The 22,855-nt window shown below is 43.0% G+C and overlaps 1 protein-coding gene across 1 annotated transcript in view; it reads right to left on the reverse strand.

Moving 5' to 3' along the window:
• Positions 1-22,855, reverse strand: part of LOC128640795 (ubiquitin carboxyl-terminal hydrolase 24) — a 385,043-nt gene that overhangs the window by 73,779 nt on the left and 288,409 nt on the right. The window contains exons 41-42 of the mRNA XM_053693215.1: positions 15,712-15,815; positions 10,328-10,441 (exon numbers count right to left, since the gene is read on the reverse strand). Coding sequence (XP_053549190.1) covers positions 10,328-10,441; positions 15,712-15,815 — 218 coding nt within the window. The remainder of the gene's footprint in view (positions 1-10,327; positions 10,442-15,711; positions 15,816-22,855) is intronic.

Below are 22,855 nucleotides of genomic sequence, written 5' to 3' on the forward strand. Positions count from 1 at the left end.
ACCTTGTCTGAATGAAAAATCAGATAAGGAGAATCGCAATGTAAGGCAGATAACTCCGAGACTCTTCGAGCCGAGGAAATAGCCATCAAAAACAGAACTTTCCAAGATAAAAGCTTAATATCAATGGAATGAAGGGGTTCAAACGGAACAGCCTGAAGAACTTTAAGAACCAAGTTTAAGCTCCACGGAGGAGCAACAGTCTTAAACACAGGCTTAATCCTAGCCAAAGCCTGACAAAAGGCCTGAACGTCTGGATTCTCTGCCAGACGTTTGTGTAAAAGAATAGACAGAGCATAAATCTGTCCCTTTAACGAACTAGCGGATAAACCCTTTTCTAAACCCTCTTGTAGAAAAGCCAATATCCTAGGAATCCTAACCTTACTCCATGAGTAACTCTTGGATTCACACCAATATAAATATTTACGCCATATCTTATGGTAAATTTATCTGGTAACAGGTTTCCGAGCCTGTATTAATGTATCAATTACAGACTCCGAAAAACCACGCTTTGATAGAATCAAGCGTTCAATCTCCATGCAGTCAGCCTCAGAGAAATTAAGCTTGGATGGTTGAAAGGACCCTGAATTAGAAGGTCCTGCCTCAGAGGCAGAGACCATGGTGGACAGGACGACATGTCCACTAGGTCTGCATACCAGGTCCTGCGTGGCCACGCAGGCGCTATCAGAATCACCGATGCTCTCTCCTGTTTGATCCTGGCAATCAGTCGGGGTAGCAACGGAAATGGAGGAAACACATAAGCAATGTTGAAAACCCAAGGGGCTGCTAGTGCATCTACCAGCACCGCTCCCGGGTCCCTGGACCTGGATCCGTAACAAGGAAGCTTGGCGTTCTGGCGAGACGCCATGAGATCCAGTTCTGGTTTGCCCCAACGATGGATCAGTTGAGCAAACACCTCCGGATGGAGTTCCCACTCCCCCGGATGAAAAGTCTGACGACTTAGAAAATCCGCCTCCCAGTTCTCTACGCCTGGGATGTGGATCGCTGACAGGTGGCAAGAGTGAGACTCTGCCCAACGAATTATCTTTGAGACTTCTAACATCGCTAGGGAGCTCCTGGTTCCCCCTTGATGGTTGATATAAGCCACAGTCGTGATGTTGTCCGACTGAAATCTGATGAACCTCAGTGCTGCTAACTGAGGCCAAGCTAGAAGAGCATTGAATATTGCTCTTAACTCCAGAATGTTTATTGGGAGGAGTTTCTCCTCCTGAGTCCACGATCCCTGAGCCTTCAGGGAGTTCCAGACTGCACCCCAGCCTAGTAGGCTGGCATCTGTTGTTACAATCGTCCAATCTGGTCTGCGAAAAGTCATTCCTTTGGACAGATGAACCCGCGACAACCACCAGAGAAGAGAATCTCTGGCCTCCTGGTTCAGATTTAGTAAAGGGGACAGATCTGAGTAATCCCCATTCCAGTGACTTAGCATGCATAGTTGTAGCGGTCTGAGATGCAGGCGCACAAATGGCACTATGTCCATTGCCGCGACCATTAAGCCGATTACTTCCATGCACTGAGCTACTGATGGGCTTGGAATGGAATGAAGGACACGGCAAGCATTTAGGATTTTTGATAACCTGGACTCCGTCAGGTAAATCTTCATCTCTACAGAATCTATAAGAGTCCCTAGAAAGGGAACCCTTGTGAGTGGTAACAGAGAACTCTTTTCCATGTTCACTTTCCACCCATGCGACCTCAGAAATGCTAGAACTATCTCTGTATGAGACTTTGCATTTTGAAAACTTGACGCTTGTATCAGAATGTCATCTAGGTACGGAGCCACCGCTATGCCTCGCGGTCTTAGTACCGCCAGAAGCGAGCCCAGAACCTTTGTAAAAATTCTCGGGGCCGTAGCCAACCCGAAGGGAAGAGCTACAAACTGGTAATGCCTGTCTAGAAAGGCAAACCTTAGGTACCGATAATGATCTTTGTGAATCGGTATGTGAAGGTAGGCATCCTTTAAGTCCACTGTGGTCATATATTGACCCTCTTGGATCATGGGTAGGATTGTTCGAATAGTTTCCATCTTGAACGATGGAACCCTTAGGAATTTGTTTAAGATCTTCAGGTCCAAGATTGGCCTGAAGGTTCCCTCTTTTTTGGGAACCACAAACAGATTTGAGTAAAACCACTGCCCTTGTTCCGTCCGCGGAACCGGGTGGATCACTCCCATTACTAAGAGGTCTTGTACACATCGTAGAAATGCCTCTTTCTTTATTAGATTTGTTGATAACCTTGACAGATGAAATCTCCCTTGTGGAGGAGAAGTTTTGAAGTCCAGAAGATATCCCTGAGATATTATCTCCAATGCCCAGGGAATCCTGGGCCCTTTCTTCATGCTGTCTTAGGGGCAGAAGTAGATTTTCTGGCCTGCTTGCCCTTGTTCCAGGACTGGCTGCCTTTCCAACCCTGTCTGTAACGAGTAGCAGTCCCTTCCTGTTTTGGAGCGGAGGAAGTTGATGCCGCTCCTGCCTTGAAATTACGAAAGGCACGAAAATTAGACTGTTTGGCCTTTGATTTGGCCCTGTCCTGAGGAAGGGTGTGACCCTTACCACCAGTAATGTCAGCAATAATTTCTTTCAAACCGGGCCCGAATAAGGTTTGCCCTTTGAAAGGAATATTAAGCAATTTAGATTTAGAAGTTACATCTGCTGACCAGGATTTAAGCCATAGCGCTCTGCGCGCCTGGATGGCGAATCCGGAGTTCTTAGCCGTGAGTTTGGTTAAATGCACAATGGCATCCGAAACAAATGCATTAGCTAGCTTAAGGGCTTTAAGCTTGTTCATAATCTCATCCAATGGTGCTGTGCGAATAGCCTCTTCCAGGGACTCAAACCAGAATGCCGCTGCAGCAGTGACGGGCGCAATGCATGACAGGGGCTGTAATATAAAACCTTGTTGAACAAACATTTTCTTAAGGTAACCTTCTAATTTTTTATCCATTGGATCTGAGAAAGCACAACTACCCTCCACCGGGATAGTGGTACGCTTGGCTAAAGTAGAAACTGCTCCCTCCACCCTAGGGACCGTCTGCCATAAGTCTCGTGTGGTGGCGTCTATTGGGAACATTTTTCTAAATATTGGAGGAGGGGAAAAGGGCACACCGGGTCTATCCCACTCCTTGCTAATAATCTCTGTAAGCCTTTTAGGTATAGGAAAAACGTCAGAAAAGCCTCTTTCTTTGTCTGGATTGTTGACAATCTTGACAGATGAAATCTCTCTCTTGGAGGAGAGTATTTGAAGTCCAGAAGGTATCCCTGAGATATTATCTCTAGCGCCCAGGGATCCTGAACATCTCTTGCCCAAGCCTGGGCGAAGAGAGAAAGTCTGCCCCCCACTAGATCCGATCCCGGATCGGGGGCCCTCAATTCATGCTGTTTTGGGGGCAGCAGCAGGTTTCCTAGGCTGCTTGCCCTTGTTCCAGGACTGGTTAGGTTTCCAGCCTTGTCTGTAGCGAGCAACAGCTCCTTCCTGTTTTGGTGCAGAGGAAGTTGATGCTGCTCCTGCTTTGAAATTACGAAAGGAACGAAAACTAGACTGTCTAGTCTTGGCTTTGGCTTTGTCCTGAGGCAGGGCATGGCCTTTACCTCCTGTAATGTCAGCGATAATCTCTTTCAACCCGGGCCCGAATAAGGTCTGCCCTTTGAAAGGTATATTAAGCAATTTAGACTTAGAAGTAACATCAGCTGACCAGGATTTTAGCCACAGCGCCCTGCGTGCCTGAATGGCGAATCCTGAATTCTTCGCCGTAAGTTTAGTAAGATGTACTACGGCCTCCGAAATGAATGAATTAGCTAGTTTAAGGACTCTAAGCCTGTCCGTAATGTCGTCCAGAGTAGCTGAACCAATGTTCTCTTCCAGAGACTCAATCCAGAATGCCGCTGCAGCAGTGACGGGCGCAATGCATGACAGGGGCTGTAATATAAAACCTTGTTGAACAAACATTTTCTTAAGGTAACCTTCTAATTTTTTATCCATTGGATCTGAGAAAGCACAACTACCCTCCACCGGGATAGTGGTACGCTTGGCTAAAGTAGAAACTGCTCCCTCCACCCTAGGGACCGTCTGCCATAAGTCTCGTGTGGTGGCGTCTATTGGGAACATTTTTCTAAATATTGGAGGAGGGGAAAAGGGCACACCGGGTCTATCCCACTCCTTGCTAATAATCTCTGTAAGCCTTTTAGGTATAGGAAAAACGTCAGTACACACCGGTACCGCATAGTATTTATCCAGCCTACATAATTTCTCTGGGATTGCAACCGTGTCGCAATCATTCAGAGCCGCTAACACCTCCCCTAGCAATACACGGAGGTTCTCAAGCTTAAATTTAAAATTTGAAATTTCTGAATCCGGTCTCCCCGGATCAGATCCGTCACCCACAGAATGAAGCTCTCCGTCCTCATGTTCTGCAAACTGTGACGCAGTATCAGACATGGCTCTCGTGTCATCGGCGCGCTCTGTCCTTAACCCAGAGCTATCGCGCTTGCCTCTTAACTCAGGCAAATTAGATAATACTTCATTCATAACATTAGCCATATCATGCAAAGTGATTTGTAAGGGCCTTGATGTACTTGGCGCCACAATCTCACGCACCTCCTGAGCGGGAGGCGAAGGTACTGACACGTGAGGAGAGTTAGGCGGCATAACTTCCCCCTCATTGTCTGGTGATAATTTCTTTACCAGTAAAGACTGACTTTTATTTAAAGTAACATCAATACAATTGGTACACATATTTCGATTGGGCTCCACATCGGCTTTTAAACATAATGAACAAGTAGATTTATCTGTATCAGACATGTTTAAACAGACTAGCAATGAAGGCTAGCAAGCTTGGAAAAAATCTTTCAATAAATTTACAAGCAATAGAAAAAACGCTGCAGCGCTTTTAAAAACACAAAAAAACTGTCACAGTTGAAATAACAATGAACTAATTCAGTTATAGCCAACAATTAAGTAAATGCATGAATTTAGCAGAGGATTGCACCCACTAGCAAACGGATGATTAACCCCTCAATACCCAAAAAACGGATAATCAATTTAAGATTTAACGCTTTTATCACAGTCAAACACACTGTCACAGGTCTGCTGTGACTGATTACCTCCCTCAAAAATGAATTTGAAGATTCCTGAGCTCTCTGGAGATCGTCCTGGATCAAGGAGGAAGAAGCAGGAAGACTGTGCTAGATTTTTAACTGTGCAACATGGCGCTAAAAAAGCCCCCCCCATTCATATTACAACAGTGGGGGACCTGTTACAACTGTTTCTATGCAGAAATATACGTTAGCCATATGGAAAAAAATCATGCCCAAAAAGATTTATCACCAAAGTACCTCACAAAAACGAATAACATGCCAGTAAACGTTTTAAAACAACTTTCCAGTGTTATGCAAAGTTATCACTGAGCCTGCTACCAGTCGCTTCTACTGCAGTTAAGGCTCATACATTTATTACAGTATTAACAGTATTTTCTCAGTCAAATTCTAGTCCCTAGAAAATAACTCAACTGCGCATACATTTATCAGCCTGATACCAGTCGCTACTACTGCATTAAAGGCTGTACTTACATCATATGGGTAAAAGCAGTGTTTTCTTAGTCAATTCCATTCCTAGAAAATATTACTGTACATACCTCATTTGCGGGGAACCCCGCATGCTATTCCCTTTTCTGAAGTTACCGCACTCCTCAGAATGTGCGAGAACAGCCAGTGGATCTTAGTTACGTCTGCTAAGATCATAGAAAACGCAGGCAGATTCTTCTTCTAAATACTGCCTGAGAGAAAAAAACAGCACACTCCGGTGCTATTTTAAAATAACAAACTTTTGATTGAAGAATAATTAGGTAAAAAACTCCTATCTCCTCTCGCGACCTCCTTCTTTATTGAGACTTGCAAGAGAATGACTGGGTATGACATGTCAGGGGAAGAGCTATATAGCAACTCTTCTTGGGTGATCCTCTTGCAACTTCCTGTTGGGAAGGAGAATATATCCCATAAGTAATGGATGACCCGTGGACTGAACACACTTAACAAGAGAAAATGTGGGTTCAGTGTCCATTTAAATCTAGCAAAGCCAGGATAGAGACAGCTCAAAGGCACTAGATTCCACTGAGCACACAGCTCCCGAAGAGACAAGTCCTGCCGGCTCCAAGTCCATACCGATTCCATATATTCCCAGACGGAAAAATAAATCTTCAACAAGAGAACTAAAATCTCAGCAACTAGGGTAAGAAAGGAACCCCAGCAAAATCTAGCACAACCGCAGGTTGCAGCAAGACAAAGAAATATGAAAGAGAGATAAACTCCTGAAAGAGCCATCGCGGAATAAGCAGATATTCCTCAGAACTGCCAACAATTAGCAGCATAACCAGATGGAGCTCCCGGCTCCCACTCTGCCACACAAGACTAGTAGACACCAGCCATGAACACTAGCCTATCAAGTTAGAAACTGCACCAAGAGACTCCCAGTAAAAAAACTCCTCCAATCTCCACCTATAGAGAGATCACAAGATCTGGAGAAGAACACAGTCAAAACTCAACCGATCCATAGGCCTCGGGCTGAAAAATGTAGAACTAACCAACAATTCAAGTTGCTCCAAAAACACACCATTAGGTTACATGGGCTACTTCCTCGAGACAAAGTCCCAGCGCCAAAAACGCTTGGCATGACAGAAGATAGGGAAATAAATAAATCCCTGTATTACCCAGTACTCAGAAGATGACTAAAAGGTAACAAAGGGTAGGCAAACCCTGACCATATGTAACAAGCTTGACATGCTAAACCACCAAGCCGGAACAGAACGTAGTATGATCTCGGGTTCCAGAACCAAGACCCAGATTCCTTCCCTACAGGAAGGTGAACTCCCAGACAAAGGGAGACCACACACTGACACAACAGTGTGAACACAATACCAGAATCCGCCCCAACATTACTGTACCACAAGGTTGAGGGAACCCCCCTCCGAGCCTTAGGCGGACACCATGGTATATCCCCCACTCCCCCCCTAAGGGGAGGAAAATGAAAGGACACCTGCTCGCCCACCCACAGGTACGGAGCATCTGTCATCAAACAGAGAGCAAAAACAGAACTGACTGAAAGGGCACCCTCCGGCTGTAACAGCCGGTTCAGGAGCCAAACAGACAGCGAGTCCACCTATAACGTGGAATGGCTGAATAAGAGATAAATCTCCCGCTTGCTAGGCAGCTAATAAGCCATCAAGCCCTTCTCAAGTATCCGCCCAAAGGAGCAAGCGGAAGACTCAACCTTAAGGGCTGAATCACCAGGGATCCAACTAGGAGGTCCAGTCAGCTATCCTAGCCAAGACCAAACAACCGGCACTGGTTACAGAATAGAAACCCCTAAGGAACCATAGGAATACCTCATACGGAGAACCCTAGAAGATGCAAGCACAGCCCATCCAAAGGCCCTAGGGCACTGGATGTTCACTAAGCATCCCAGAGATAGAAAAGACATTTTTTCAAAATTTGAGGGACAATACCCTCCAGACCGACAGCTAAGAAGCTGCCAAGAAAAAACACACCTCTGCAACCGAGGCTGCACAAATCAGAAATGATCCATCTGGGTCCACCTCCCGGTAACCCCCCAGGACCAAGGGACAACAGGATGATGAACATTGATATCCCAAAACCAACATCGACTGATATGATGTAAGAAAGTGTAGCTCCAGGGCCACCAAAGAGATCAACGCAATCTCTATAGTCCCCAAAAACATGGGAGCAGACGAGAAGCAGTATGAGGAAGAAAGGCAGACAAAAGTGCCCAATCTTCCAAATCCGATGATCAACCAACCATCCTCAGACAAGGGAAAAAGGAAGTCTAAGACACCTCGCTCCTTATGTAAGAGGTACCGAGGTCAAGAATCTCAAAAAGAGGCCATCAATAAGAGGAATACCATAGGAGGGATAAGAACCCCTCCCAACCTGGTACTCCAAGTTAAAGAGACATCTAAAACTCCAGTCCAAATGGAAATGGAGAGAACAAGCGCTTCTTAGCAGGACCCGTCCAGGCCCAACAGGACTGAACAACCCCTAGATGCCCCACCCAAAAAGAAGCAACGAGAACCAGCCTGACGTCATAAACGAACGGCCTCCTCTCTTAGCCCCGTCAAGGGCAGAGTCTTAAAAGAAAAAAATAAACTCTTATGGAGTTCCTCTCCCTGGCAATCCCTTTCACAGGGAATATATCGTGCTGAAAGAGGAACCCAAGAATAATAAACCTCTCGTCTGAGAGAAAACTCACCACCCAACCAGGTCAACCAGATATCCCAGCACCACGTGGATGGTATAGACTCTTAAGGAACAGAAACCAGCGCCCGACCAGGACCAGCCTGCTACAAAGGGCATTCCGGAACTGAACCAGGTCACAGAAAATTTGAAACCCTAGAAGGGATCGATAAAACTTAAGACTATGTAAATAATATCTTAACATACAAATTCCGGAGAATTGTCTAAGCGACAACAAAATCGCTAGTATCGAATTCCAGAGAAGAAATGTTTCCCAATGGAGAAAATATAACAAACATGAGCTTCCAAAAACAAAACAAAAACATTCTAACTGGATCAACGAAAAAGAAAGCAGCACGTACAGGTGAATGCCCAAGAAAAATGGTTACACTCACAGGGTCAGCCTGTCCCAAAGCTCAGAACTGGAATAAGATACCTCAAAAAGAAAAAAAAAGATAAATCGGAGACAATAAGGAGATTAACTTCATCCCCCCCACGTCTAACCCAGCTTGCCATCCGGAACAGAAGACCGAGGACCCCTAAACTCCTCCGGGCTGGGATCCTCCAGCACTGCCAAAAAACATGCCCTAGCAGGACACGAAGGCGCGCCAGTCTATAACAATAAGCAAGACTTACCTCCGCCGGGGGAACTGACGACCCCGAACCAGAGGATTGGGCCCCTAAAGCCTCAGAGGCAATTGCTTCCCCAGAGGGCTGATCTGACCCAGACGATCCTTCGCCTGATGAGCCCTGGTTCACCGAACACGGACAGAACCTCCCTGGAAGATGTAAATGAGCCAATGCCAAAGAAATGGAACCGTGCTGTAACCTCTGGAGGAAACAAGCCGCCTTCCGGAGAAGGGGTAACGGCATTAGGGACACCTGCTTGCGTAGCCAATGAAGGTTGTAGGGTACTCGCCACACGGGATATGGGGCCTTTAGGGACGGATGGCTCGGTGGACTCTAAGTTCCCTGGATCAGGAGAAAGGAGCACTCTAAAGCGGCATGCGGAACATAACTGATGGGCATGGATTACCCGGGCCATTTCATACTCTTCGCAAGAAGTAGAATCTGAATCAGAGACATCAGTCTCCAAAAACATCAGAGTCCTCCATAACTAGGATAGAAATTAAGGATAGGAAGGAAAAAATAAAACGGCACCTTACACCTCCAATGGCTGGGGCACTCACCACCTCCTAAGACCAAGACAACTAACGAAACAGACTCCCTCCATCACCACACGGTCAGGAATACGGAAATGGTGACTAGAAATGTGACGACACCCGGGCACAAGGTACACCGTGCAAGCCAACTAAAAACGCGCCAAAACCACCAGGGCTGCGCAGCCTGACAAAAAAGGCTGTTATGTTCCGATATAGCCACAAGCCCAAATATCACTACACATTAGCAGACAGACTTGCATAACAAACATGATTAAAGTCCCCCCCTGTTCAATAACCCCCCTTAGGAGATATTAACCCTCGATTCCATAAGATAAAGGAGTCCCACTGAGACCCGACTTCTTCATTTACTTTTCACTTCACACATCTTAAGTAAAATTAAATGATCTTACCGGAATCTACACAGTGGAACAGGAATAAGGCCCTTCAAGTGTGACAGATAGTAGCCTTGCTTCTGACATGGACTTGAGTGAACAAAGCAAGCAGCGGAACTCGTCAACGCTGATTGCTAAGGAGCTGTTAATATGAGTCGGGATGGTTTCGCAGAAAGACTCTCCCTGCATCTCCTGACTCTAACTCTTATCCAAGCTCTCATTCAGAGGCTGACAGGACTACTTAAAACTCCAGTCCCATTCTGAAGAGTACCACCCTCCATAAGAGACTATCTTTAATCTTCCGATAATTCTCTGCCAACCTCCTGTGACGAAAGGCAAAGAATGACTGGGGTATGAGGGAAGTGGGTATTTAAGCCTTTGGCTGGGGTGTCTTTGCCTCCTCCTGGTGGCCAGGTTCTGAATTCCCAAAATTAATGAATGCAGCTGTGGACTCCCCGTTTAAGAAGAAAATGATAGTTTAGTGAAGTCTAGTCATTTTTAAACCTCAGTCACTTACCTAACAAGTTCCCTTCCTTCAGGCCCAACAAAGTATTCTACAAGCCACTGGCAAGCTTCATAGCTTTTAGAGACCAAAGCTTCAATAGTAGCTATCCACTCTTCTGTGTCAACCCTGCAACATAAAAACAGAATTTATGTTTACCTGATAAATTACTTTCTCCAACGGTGTGTCCGGTCCACGGCGTCATCCTTACTTGTGGGATATTCTCTTCCCCAACAGGAAATGGCAAAGAGCCCAGCAAAGCTGGTCACATGATCCCTCCTAGGCTCCGCCTTCCCCAGTCATTCGACCGATGTAAAGGAGGAATATTTGCATAGGAGAAATCATATGATACCGTGGTGACTGTAGTTAGAGAAAATAAATAATCAGACCTGATTAAAAAACCAGGGCGGGCCGTGGACCGGACACACCGTTGGAGAAAGTAATTTATCAGGTAAACATAAATTCTGTTTTCTCCAACATAGGTGTGTCCGTCCACGGCGTCATCCTTACTTGTGGGAACCAATACCAAAGCTTTAGGACACGGATGATGGGAGGGAGCAAATCAGGTCACCTAGATGGAAGGCACCACGGTTTGCAAAACCTTTCTCCCAAAAATAGCCTCAGAAGAAGCAAAAGTATCAAATTTGTAAAATTTAGTAAAAGTGTGCAGTGAAGACCAAGTCGCTGCCTTACATATCTGATCAACAAAAGCCTCGTTCTTGAAGGCCCATGTGGAAGCCACAGCCCTAGTGGAATGAGCTGTGATTCTTTCAGGAGGCTGCCGTCCGGCAGTCTCATAAGCCAATCTGATGATGCTTTTAAGCCAAAAAGAGAGAGAGGTAGAAGTTGCTTTTTGACCTCTCCTTTTACCAGAATAAACAACAAACAAGGAAGATGTTTGTCTGAAATCCTTTGTAGCCTCTAAATAGAATTTTAGAGCACGAACTACATCCAAATTGTGCAACAAACGTTCCTTCTTTGAAACTGGATTCGGACACAAAGAAGGCACAACTATCTCCTGGTTAATATTTTTGTTAGAAACAACTTTCGGAAGAAAACCAGGTTTAGTACGCAAAACCACCTTATCTACATGGAACACCAGATAAGGAGGAGAACACTGCAGAGCAGATAACTCTGAAACTCTTCTAGCAGAAGAAATTGCAACCAAAAACAAAACTTTCCAAGATAATAACTTAATATCTACGGAATGTAAGGGTTCAAACGGAACCCCTTGAAGAACTGAAAGAACTAAATTGAGACTCCAAGGAGGAGTCAAAGGTTTGTAAACAGGCTTGATTCTAACCAGAGCCTGAACAAAAACCTGAACATCTGGCACAGCCGCCAGCTTCTTGTGAAGTAAAACAGATAAAGCAGAAATCTGTCCCTTCAAAGAACTTGCAGATAATCCTTTCTCCAAACCCTCTTGTAGAAAGGATAGAATCTTAGGAATTTTTACCCTGTTCCATGGGAATCCTTTCGATTCGCACCAACAGATATATTTCTTCCATACTTTATGGTAAATTTTTCTAGTTACAGGCTTTCTAGCCTGAATAAGAGTATCAATGACAGAATCTGAGAACCCACGCTTTGATAAAATCAAGCGTTCAATCTCCAAGCAGTCAGTTGGAGTGATGCCAGATTCGGATGTTCGAACGGACCTTGAACAAGAAGGTCCCGTCTCAAAGGTAGCTTCCATGGTGGAGCCGATGACATATTCACCAGGTCTGCATACCAAGTTCTGCGTGGCCACGCAGGAGCTATCAAGATCACCGAAGCCCTCTCCTGATTGATCCTGGCTACCAGCCTGGGAATGAGAGGAAACGGTGGGAACACATAAGCTAGGTTGAAGGTCCAGGGCGCTACTAGTGCATCTACTAGAGTCGCCTTGGGATCCCTGGATCTGGACCCGTAGCAAGGAACCTTGAAGTTCTGACGAGACGCCATCAGATCCATGTCTGGAATGCCCCATAATTGAGTTATTTGGGCAAAGATTTCCGGATGGAGTTCCCACTCCCCCGGATGAAATGTCTGACGACTCAGAAAATCCGCTTCCCAATTTTCCACTCCTGGGATGTGGATTGCAGACAAGTGGCAGGAGTGAAGCTCCGCCCATTGAATTACTTTGGTCACTTCTTCCATCGCCAGGGAACTCCTTGTTCCCCCCTGATGGTTGATATATGCAACAGTCGTCATGTTGTCTGATTGAAACCTTATGAATTTGGCCTTTGCTAGTTGAGGCCAAGCCTTGAGAGCATTGAATATCGCTCTCAGTTCCAGAATGTTTATCGGGAGAAGAGATTCTTCCCGAGACCATAGACCCTGAGCTTTCAGGTGTTTCCAGACCGCGCCCCAGCCCACCAGGCTGGCGTCGGTCGTTACAATGACCCACTCTGGTCTTCTGAAGCTCATCCCTTGGGACAGGTTGTCCAGGGTCAGCCACCAACGGAGTGAATCTCTGGTCCTCTGATCTACTTGGATCGTCGGGGACAAATCTGTATAATCCCCATTCCACTGTCTGAGCATGCACAGTTGTAATGGTCTTAGATGAATTCGCGCAAAAGGAACTATGTCCATTGTCGCAACCATCAAACCTATTACTTCCATGCACTGCGCTATGGAAGGAAGAAGAACAGAATGAAGTACTTGACAAGAGCTTAGAAGTTTTGATTTTCTGGCTTCTGTCAGAAAAATCTTCATTTCTAAGGAGTCTATTATTGTTCCCAAGAAGGGAACTCTTGTTGACGGGAATAGAGAACTTTTTTCTACGTTCACTTTCCACCCGTGAGATCTGAGAAAGGCTAGGACAATGTCCGTATGAGCCTTTGCTTGTGGCAGAGACGACGCTTGAATCAGTATGTCGTCCAAGTAGGGTACTACTGCAATGCCCCTTGGCCTTAGCACCGCTAGAAGGGACCCTAGTACTTTTGTGAAAATTCTTGGAGCAGTGGCTAGTCCGAATGGAAGTGCCACAAACTGGTAATGCTTGTCCAGAAAGGCGAATCTTAGGAACCGATGATGTTCCTTGTGGATAGGAATATGTAGATACGCATCCTTTAAATCCACCGTGGTCATGAATTGACCTTCCTGGATGGTAGGAAGAATTGTCCGAATGGTTTCCATCTTGAACGATGGAACCTTGAGAAATTTGTTTAGGATTTTGAGATCCAAAATTGGCCTGAATGTTCCCTCTTTTTTGGGAACTATGAACAGATTGGAGTAAAACCCCATCCCTTGTTCTCCTAATGGAACAGGATGAATCACTCCCATTTTTAACAGGTCTTCTACACAATGTAAGAATGCCTGTCTTTTTATTTGGTCTGAAGACAATTGAGACCTGTGGAACCTTCCCCTTGGGGGTAGTTCCTTGAATTCCAGGAGATAACCTTGAGAAACTATTTCTAGCGCCCAAGGATCCTGAACATCTCTTGCCCAAGCCTGAGCGAAGAGAGAGAGTCTGCCCCCCACCAGATCCGGTCCCGGATCGGGGGCCAGCATCTCATGCTGTCTTGGTAGCGGTAGCGGGCTTCTTGGCCTGCTTACCTTTGTTCCAGCCTTGCATCGGTCTCCAGGCTGGCTTGGTTTGAGAAGAATTACCCTCTTGCTTAGAGGATGTAGAATTTGAGGCTGGTCCGTTTCTGCGAAAGGGACGAAAATTTGTTTTATTTTTAGCCTTAAAAGACCTATCCTGAGGAAGGGCGTGGCCCTTTCCCCCAGTGATGTCTGAAATAATCTCTTTCAAGTCAGGGCCAAACAGCGTTTTCCCCTTGAAAGGGATGTTAAGCAATCTGTTCTTGGAGGACACATCCGCTGACCAAGACTTCAGCCAAAGCGCTCTGCGCGCCACAATAGCAAAACCTGAATTTTTCGCCGCTAATCTAGCCAATTGCAAAGTGGCGTCTAAGGTAAAAGAGTTAGCCAACTTAAGTGCTTGAACTCTGTCCATAACCTCCTCATAAGAAGATGCTTTATTGAGCGACTTTTCTAGTTCCTCGAACCAGAAACACGCTGCTGTAGTGACAGGAACAATGCATGAAATTGGTTGTAGAAGGTAACCTTGCTGAACAAACATCTTTTTAAGCAAACCCTCTAATTTTTTATCCATAGGATCTTTGAAAGCACAACTATCTTCTATAGGTAGAGTGGTGCGTTTGTTTAGAGTAGAAACCGCCCCCTCGACCTTGGGGACTGTCTGCCATAAGTCCTTCCTGGGGTCGACCATAGGAAATAATTTCTTAAATATAGGGGGAGGGACAAAAGGTATGCCGGGCCTTTCCCATTCTTTATTTACAATATCCGCCACCCGCTTGGGTATAGGAAAAGCTTCGGGGGGCACCGGGACCTCTAGGAACCTGTCCATCTTACATAATTTCTCTGGAATGACCAAATTGTCGCAATCATCCAGAGTAGATAACACCTCCTTAAGCAGAGAGCGGAGATGTTCCAATTTAAATTTGAATGTAATAACGTCAGGTTCAGCTTGTTGAGAAATTTTTCCTGAATCTGAAATTTCTCCCTCAGACAAAACCTCCCTAGCCCCTTCAGACTGGTGTAAGGGCATGTCAGAACCATTATCATCAGCATCCTCATGCTCTTCAGTATCTAAAACAGAGCAGTCGCGCTTTCGCTGATAAGTGGGCATTTTGGCTAAAATGTTTTTAATAGAATTATCCATTACAGCCGTTAATTGTTGCATAGTAAGGAGGATTGGCGCACTAGATACCTCCTGAGTGGGCAAGACTGGTGTAGACATAGAAGGAGATGATGCAGTACCATGCTTACTCCCCTCACTTAAGGAATCATTTTGGGCAACATTATTATCAAAAAACTCTGAGCCATCTCCGTGGAGATGTTGCCTGTGCAACGGCAAAGAGAATGACTGGGGAAGGCGGAGCCTAGGAGGGATCATGTGACCAGCTTTGCTGGGCTCTTTGCCATTTCCTGTTGGGGAAGAGAATATCCCACAAGTAAGGATGACGCCGTGGACCGGACACACCTATGTTGGAGAAACTAAATATTAAAGAATTCTATAAATACAATAAAGAAACAAGTTGTTTTTTTTTGGCTGAAGAAAAAATACATATGATGATATCAAAACCCTCAATTAATTTAATTTAACTATATTAAATGAGACATTCAAGTATGGAAACATAAAAACCATTATCAGTGTTGGCCCTAAAATGCTGTATATGCAATAGTCCTCCTGAGAATTCTCCACCAACTATCAGATTATATATAACCTGTGTGACGGTACTTTTCTAATATATCATAATTAGACCAGCATGATACACAGAATCATTATTTAAACTACTCGTTAATGTTCTGAAATAAGTATCTCAAAGCACATAGATTGCTACTTTATTTTAGTTGCAGCGATATATGGTGGCTTCTTCTCATCTTACCTAAGTTTTTTCTTTGTTCGAAGATATGTGTGAAAGACGAACTGTATGGCCAGCTGTAAGCTCACTTTTGCCATTGATGAGTATAACTGATGCTTTAGTTTTGTCTGAAAACAAATACAAATATTGGTTAAAACGTATCATTACATACAAAATATGTGTGTGTATATCTATCTGTCACACATAGTAAAAAATAAATAACACTAACAGTTTTATACATAAAGGATGGAGTGCCTCTTTGTGCGAGAGCTTAAAAAAAAAGACATAAAAACACCCATTGTTAAATTTTAAAACTAACATTCTTAGATCAAGCAAGATTAGGTAACTGCTGGAATAGGTAGAAACACCGTCCTTAAAGGGACATGAAACCCCAAAAAATTATTTCACGATTCAGATAGATAATACAATTTTAAACTACTTTCTAATTTACTTCTATGATCTAATCTGTTTTATTCTCTTGGTATCATTTGTTGAAGGAGCAGCAATGCACTAAGGGTTTCTAACTGAACAAATGGGTGAGACAATCACAATCGGTATATATATGCAGCTACCAATCAACAGCTAGAACCTAGGTTCTCTGCTACTCCTGAACCTGTCTAGATAAACCTTTCAGAACAGAAGAAAACATAATTTATGTAAGAACTTACCTGATAAATTCATTTCTTTCATATTAGCAAGAGTCCATGAGCTAGTGACGTATGGGATATACATTCCTACCAGGAGGGGCAAAGTTTCCCAAACCTCAAAATGCCTATAAATACACCCCTCACCACACCCACAATTCAGTTTAACGAATAGCCAAGAAGTGGGGTGATAAAAAAGTGCGAAAGCATATAAAATAAGGAATTGGAATAATTGTGCTTTATACAAAATCATAACCACCACAAAAAAAGGGCGGGCCTCATGGACTCTTGCTAATATGAAAGAAATGAATTTATCAGGTAAGTTCTTACATAAATTATGTTTTCTTTCATGTAATTAGCAAGAGTCCATGAGCTAGTGACGTATGGGATAATGACTACCCAAGAAGTGGATCTTTCCACACAAGAGTCACTAGAGAGGGAGGGATAAAATAAAGACAGCCAATTCCTGCTGAAAATAATCCACACCCAAAATAAAGTTTAACGAAAAACATAAGCAGAAGATTCAAACTGAAACCGCTGCCTGAAGTACTTTTCTACCAAAAACTGCTTCAGAAGAAGAAAATACATCAAAATGGTAGAATTTAGTAAAAGTATGCAAAGAGGACCAAGTTGCTGCTTTGCAAATCTGATCAACCGAAGCTTCATTCCTAAACGCCCAGGAAGTAGAAACTGACCTAGTAGAATGAGCTGTAATCCTCTGAGGCGGAATTTTACCCGACTCAACATAGGCAAGATGAATTAAAGATTTCAACCAAGATGCCAAAGAAATGGCAGAAGCTTTCTGGCCTTTTCTAAAACCAGAAAAGATAACAAATAGACTAGAAGTCTTACGAAAAGATTTCGTAGCTTCAACATAATATTTCAAAGCTCTAACAACATCCAAAGAATGCAACGATTTCTCCTTAGAATTCTTAGGATTAGGACATAATGAAGGAACCACAATTTCTCTACTAATGTTGTTGGAATTCACAACTTTAGGTAAAAATTCAAAAGAAGTTCGCAACACCGCCTTATCCTGATGAAAAATCAGAAAAGGAGACTCACAAGAAAGAGCAGATAATTCAGAAACTCTTCTGGCAGAAGAGATCGCCAAAAGGAACAAAACTTTCCAAGAAAGTAATTTAATGTCCAATGAATGCATAGGTTCAAACGGAGGAGCTTGAAGAGCTCCCAGAACCAAATTCAAACTCCAAGGAGGAGAAATTGACTTAATGACAGGTTTTATACGAACCAAAGCTTGTACAAAACAATGAATATCAGGAAGAATAGCAATCTTTCTGTTAAAAAGAACAGAAAGAGCAGAGATTTGTCCTTTCAAAGAACTTGCGGACAAACCCTTATCTAAACCATCCTGAAGGAACTCGGTATTCTAAAAGAATGCCAGGAAAAATGATGAGAAAGACACCAAGAAATATAAGTCTTCCAGACTCTATAATATATCTCTCGAGATACAGATTTACGAGCCTGTAACATAGTATTAATCACAGAGTCAGAGAAACCTCTTTGACCAAGAATCAAGCGTTCAATCTCCATACCTTTAAATTTAAGGATTTCAGATCCTGATGGAAAAAAGGACCTTGTGACAGAAGGTCTGGTCTTAACGGAAGAGTCCACGGTTGGCAAGAGGCCATCCGGACAAGATCCGCATACCAAAACCTGTGAGGCCATGCCGGAGCTACCAGCAGAACAAACGAGCATTCCTTCAGAATCTTGGAGATTACTCTTGGAAGAAGAACTAGAGGCGGAAAGATATAGGCAGGATGATACTTCCAAGGAAGTGATAATGCATCCACTGCCTCCGCCTGAGGATCCCGGGATCTGGACAGATACCTGGGAAGTTTCTTGTTTAGATGGGACGCCATCAGATCTATTTCTGGAAGTTCCCACATTTGAACAATCTGAAGAAATACCTCTGGGTGAAGAGACCATTCGCCCGGATGCAACGTTTGGCGACTGAGATAATCCGCTTCCCAATTGTCTATACCTGGGATATGAACCGCAGAGATTAGACAGGAGCTGGATTCCGCCCAAACCAAAATTCGAGATACTTCTTTCATAGCCAGAGGACTGTGAGTCCCTCCTTGATGATTGATGTATGCCACAGTTGTGACATTGTCTGTCTGAAAACAAATGAACGATTCTCTCTTCAGCAGAGGCCAAAACTGAAGAGCTCTGAAAATTGCACGGAGTTCCAAAATATTGATCGGTAATCTCACCTCCTGAGATTCCCAAACTCCTTGTGCTGTCAGAGATCCCCACACAGCTCCCCAACCTGTGAGACTTGCATCTGTTGAAATTACAGTCCAGGTCGGAAGCACAAAAGAAGCCCCCTGAATTAAACGATGGTGATCTGTCCACCATGTTAGAGAGTGTCGAACAATCGGTTTTAAAGATATTAATTGAGATATCTTCGTGTAATCCTTGCACCATTGCTTCAGCATACAGAGCTGAAGAGGTCGCATGTGAAAACGAGCAAAGGGGATCGCGTCCGATGCAGCAGTCATAAGACCTAGAATTTCCATGCATAAGGCTACCGAAGGGAATGATTGTGACTGAAGGTTTCGACAAGCTGAAATCAACTTTAGACGTCTCTTGTCTGTTAAAGACAGAGTCATGGACACTGAATCCATCTGGAAACCCAGAAAGGTTACCCTTGTCTGAGGAATCAAAGAACTTTTTGGTAAATTGATCCTCCAACCATGATCTTGAAGAAACAACACAAGTCGATTCGTATGAGATTCTGCTAAATGTAAAGACTGAGCAAGTACCAAGATATCGTCCAAATAAGGAAATACCACAATACCCTGTTCTCTGATTACAGACAGCAGGGCACCGAGAACCTTTGTAAAAATTCTTGGAGCTGTAGCTAGGCCAAACGGCAGAGCCACAAACTGGTAATGCTTGTCCAGAAACGAGAATCTCAGGAACTGATAATGATCTGGATGAATCGGAATATGCAGATATGCATCCTGTAAATCTATTGTGGACATATAATTCCTTTGCTGAACAAAAGGTAAGATAGTCCTTACAGTTACCATCTTGAATGTTGGTATCCTTACATAACGATTCAAAATTTTTAGATCCAGAACTGGTCTGAAAGAATTCTCCTTCTTTGGTACAATGAAGAGATTTGAATAAAACCCCATCCCCTGTTCCGGAACTGGAACTGGCATAATTACTCCAGTCAACTCTAGATCTGAAACACATTTCAGAAATGCTTGAGCTTTTACTGGATTTACTGGGACACGGGAAAGAAAAAATCTCTTTGCAGGAGGTCTCAACTTGAAACCAATTCTGTACCCTTCTGAAACAATGCTCTGAATCCAAAGATTGTGAACAGAATTGATCCAAATTTCCTTGAAAAAACGTAACCTGCCCCCTACCAGCTGAGCTGGAATGAGGGCCGCACCTTCATGTGGACTTAGAAGCAGGCTTTGCCTTTCTAGCTGGCTTGGATTTATTCCAAACTGGAGATGGTCTCCAAACTGAAACTGCTCCTGAGGATGAAGGATCAGGCTTTTGTTCTTTGTTGAAACGAAAGGAACGAAAACGATTATTAGCCCTGTTTTTACCTTTAGATTTTTTATCCTGTGGTAAAAAAGTTCCTTTCCCACCAGTAACAGTTGAAATAATGGAATCCAACTGAGAACCAAATAATTTGTTACCCTGGAAAGAAATGGAAAGTAAAGTTGATTTAGAAGCCATATCAGCATTCCAAGTTTTAAGCCATAAAGCTCTTCTAGCTAAAATAGCTAGAGACATAAACCTGACATCAACTCTGATAATATCAAAAATGGCATCACAGATAAAATTATTAGCATGTTGAAGAAGAATAATAATATCATGAGAATCACAATGTGTTACTTGTTGAGCTAAAGTTTCCAACCAAAAAGTTGAAGCCGCAGCAACATCAGCCAAAGATATAGCAGGTCTAAGAAGATTACCTGAACACAGATAAGCTTTTCTTAGAAAGGACTCAATTTTCCTATCTAGAGGATCCTTAAACGAAGTACCATCTGACGTAGGAATAGTAGTACGTTTAGCAAGGGTAGAAATAGCCCCATCAACTTTAGGGATCTTGTCCCAAAATTCTAATCTGTCAGACGGCACAGGATATAATTGCTTAAAACGTTTAGAAGGAGTAAATGAATTACCCAAATTATCCCATTCTTTGGAAATTACTGCAGAAATAGCATCAGGAACAGGAAAAACTTCTGGAATAACTACAGGAGATTTAAAAACCTTATTTAAACGTTTAGATTTAGTATCAAGAGGACCAGAATCCTCTATTTCTAAAGCAATTAGGACTTCTTTAAGTAAAGAACGAATAAATTCCATTTTAAATAAATATGAAGATTTATCAGCATCAACCTCTGAGACAGAATCCTCTGAACCAGAGGAATCATCAGAATCAGAATGATGATGTTCAGTTAAAAATTCATCTGTAGGGAGAGAAGTTTTAAAAGATTTTTTACATTTACTAGAAGGAGAAATAACAGACATAGCCTTCTTTATGGATTCAGAAACAAAATCTCTTATATTATCAGGAACATTCTGCACCTTAGATGTTGAAGGAACTGCAACAGGCAATGGTACTTAACTAAAGGAAATATTATCTGCTTTAACAAGTTTGTCATGACAATCAATACAAACAACAGCTGGAGGAATAGCTACCAAAAGTTTACAGCAGATACACTTAGCTTTGGTAGATTCAGCACTTGACAGCGATTTTCCTGTAGTATCTTCTGACTCAGATGCAACGTGAGACATCTTGCAATATGTAAGAGAAAAAACAAGATATATATAAAGCAAAATTGATCAAATTCCTTAAATGACAGTTTCAGGAATGGGAAAAAATGCCAAAGAACAAGCTTCTAGCAACCAGAAGCAATAAAAAATGAGACTTAAATAATGTGGAGACAAAAGTGACGCCCATATTTTTTCGCGCCAAATAAGACGCCCACATTATTTGGCACCTAAATGCTTTTTGGCGCCAAAAATGACGCCACATCCGGAACGCCGACATTTTTGGCGCAAAATAACGTCAAAAAATGACGCAACTTCCGGCGACACGTATGACGCCGGAAACGGAAATAGAATTTTTGCGCCAAAAAAGTCCGCGCCAAGAATGACGCAATAAAATGAAGCATTTTCAGCCCCCGCGAGCCTAACAGCCCACAGGGAAAAAGTCAAATTTTAAGGTAAGAAAAATGTTAAAATGCATTATCCCAAATATGAAACTGACTGTCTGAAAATAAGGAAAGTTGAACATTCTGAGTCAAGGCAAATAAATGTTTGAATACATATATTTAGAACTTTATAAACAAAGTGCCCAACCATAGCTAGGAGTGTCACAGAAAATAAGACTTACTTACCCCAGGACACTCATCTACATATAGTAGATAGCCAAACCAGTACTGAAACGAGAATCAGCAGAGGTAATGGTATATATAAGAGTATATCGTCGATCTGAAAAGGGAGGTAAGAGATGAATCTCTACGACCGATAACAGAGAACCTATGAAATAGACCCCTTAGAAGGAGATCACTGCATTCAAATAGGCAATACTCTCCTCACATCCCTCTGACATTCACTGCACGCTGAGAGGAAAACCGGGCTCCAACTTGCTGCGGAGCGCATATCAACGTAGAATCTAGCACAAACTTACTTCACCACCTCCATCGGAGGCAAAGTTTGTAAAACTGAATTGTGGGTGTAGTGAGGGGTGTATTTATAGGCATTTTGAGGTTTGGGAAACTTTGCCCCTCCTGGTAGGAATGTATATCCCATACGTCACTAGCTCATGGACTCTTGCTAATTACATGAAAGAAATGGACTGTGCTAGCAAATGTAATAGGTCAAACCAACAGAAAAAAGGGCTTTCTCCAGAACCCAAAGGTAAAGATCTCAAAAAACGTATTAGATAGCTCTTATTACTATAACAGGAACCAGAACCATCAAATATCTGTGGCGCTAAAGGAAAGCTTAAAACCTATAACCAATATGGCTTATTTAGAGGATAAATTGTATATATATATAAAACTTTAGGTAGCAAAAATAAATGTAAAAAATATATAGAATAAAACAATACTGTCAAAGTATTGAATATAGATAAGGTAGGTATTTAATTCAATTTCATATATGATAGAGAACAGTAAAATAATTCAGTAAAAAACTGCACATACAGATATATCAGCACAATGATACAAAAATAAGCACACAAAGATTAAAAATTACTGCAGTGCAGATTAAATACATACATCAATACAGACACAAATTCATACATTTAAGAAAGAATTCATAAAAAGGCATAAATGCAGATATAAATATGACCACAAATGTGTATGAACTGATACACGATGCCAGGAGGTGTTTGGAGCTTCAGAAGATGTGTAGCAAATGGGTTAATAGCGCTCCTTAAAACAATCACTCTTGCTACCCTCCGAGACCAACATCAAAGTTTCCAAATTGAATTAAACAGGAATGGATTCCTAAGAGAAGAT

This window comes from Bombina bombina, chromosome 10 (genome assembly GCF_027579735.1).
Source record: "Bombina bombina isolate aBomBom1 chromosome 10, aBomBom1.pri, whole genome shotgun sequence".
NCBI classification, from domain to species: Eukaryota; Metazoa; Chordata; class Amphibia; order Anura; family Bombinatoridae; genus Bombina; species Bombina bombina.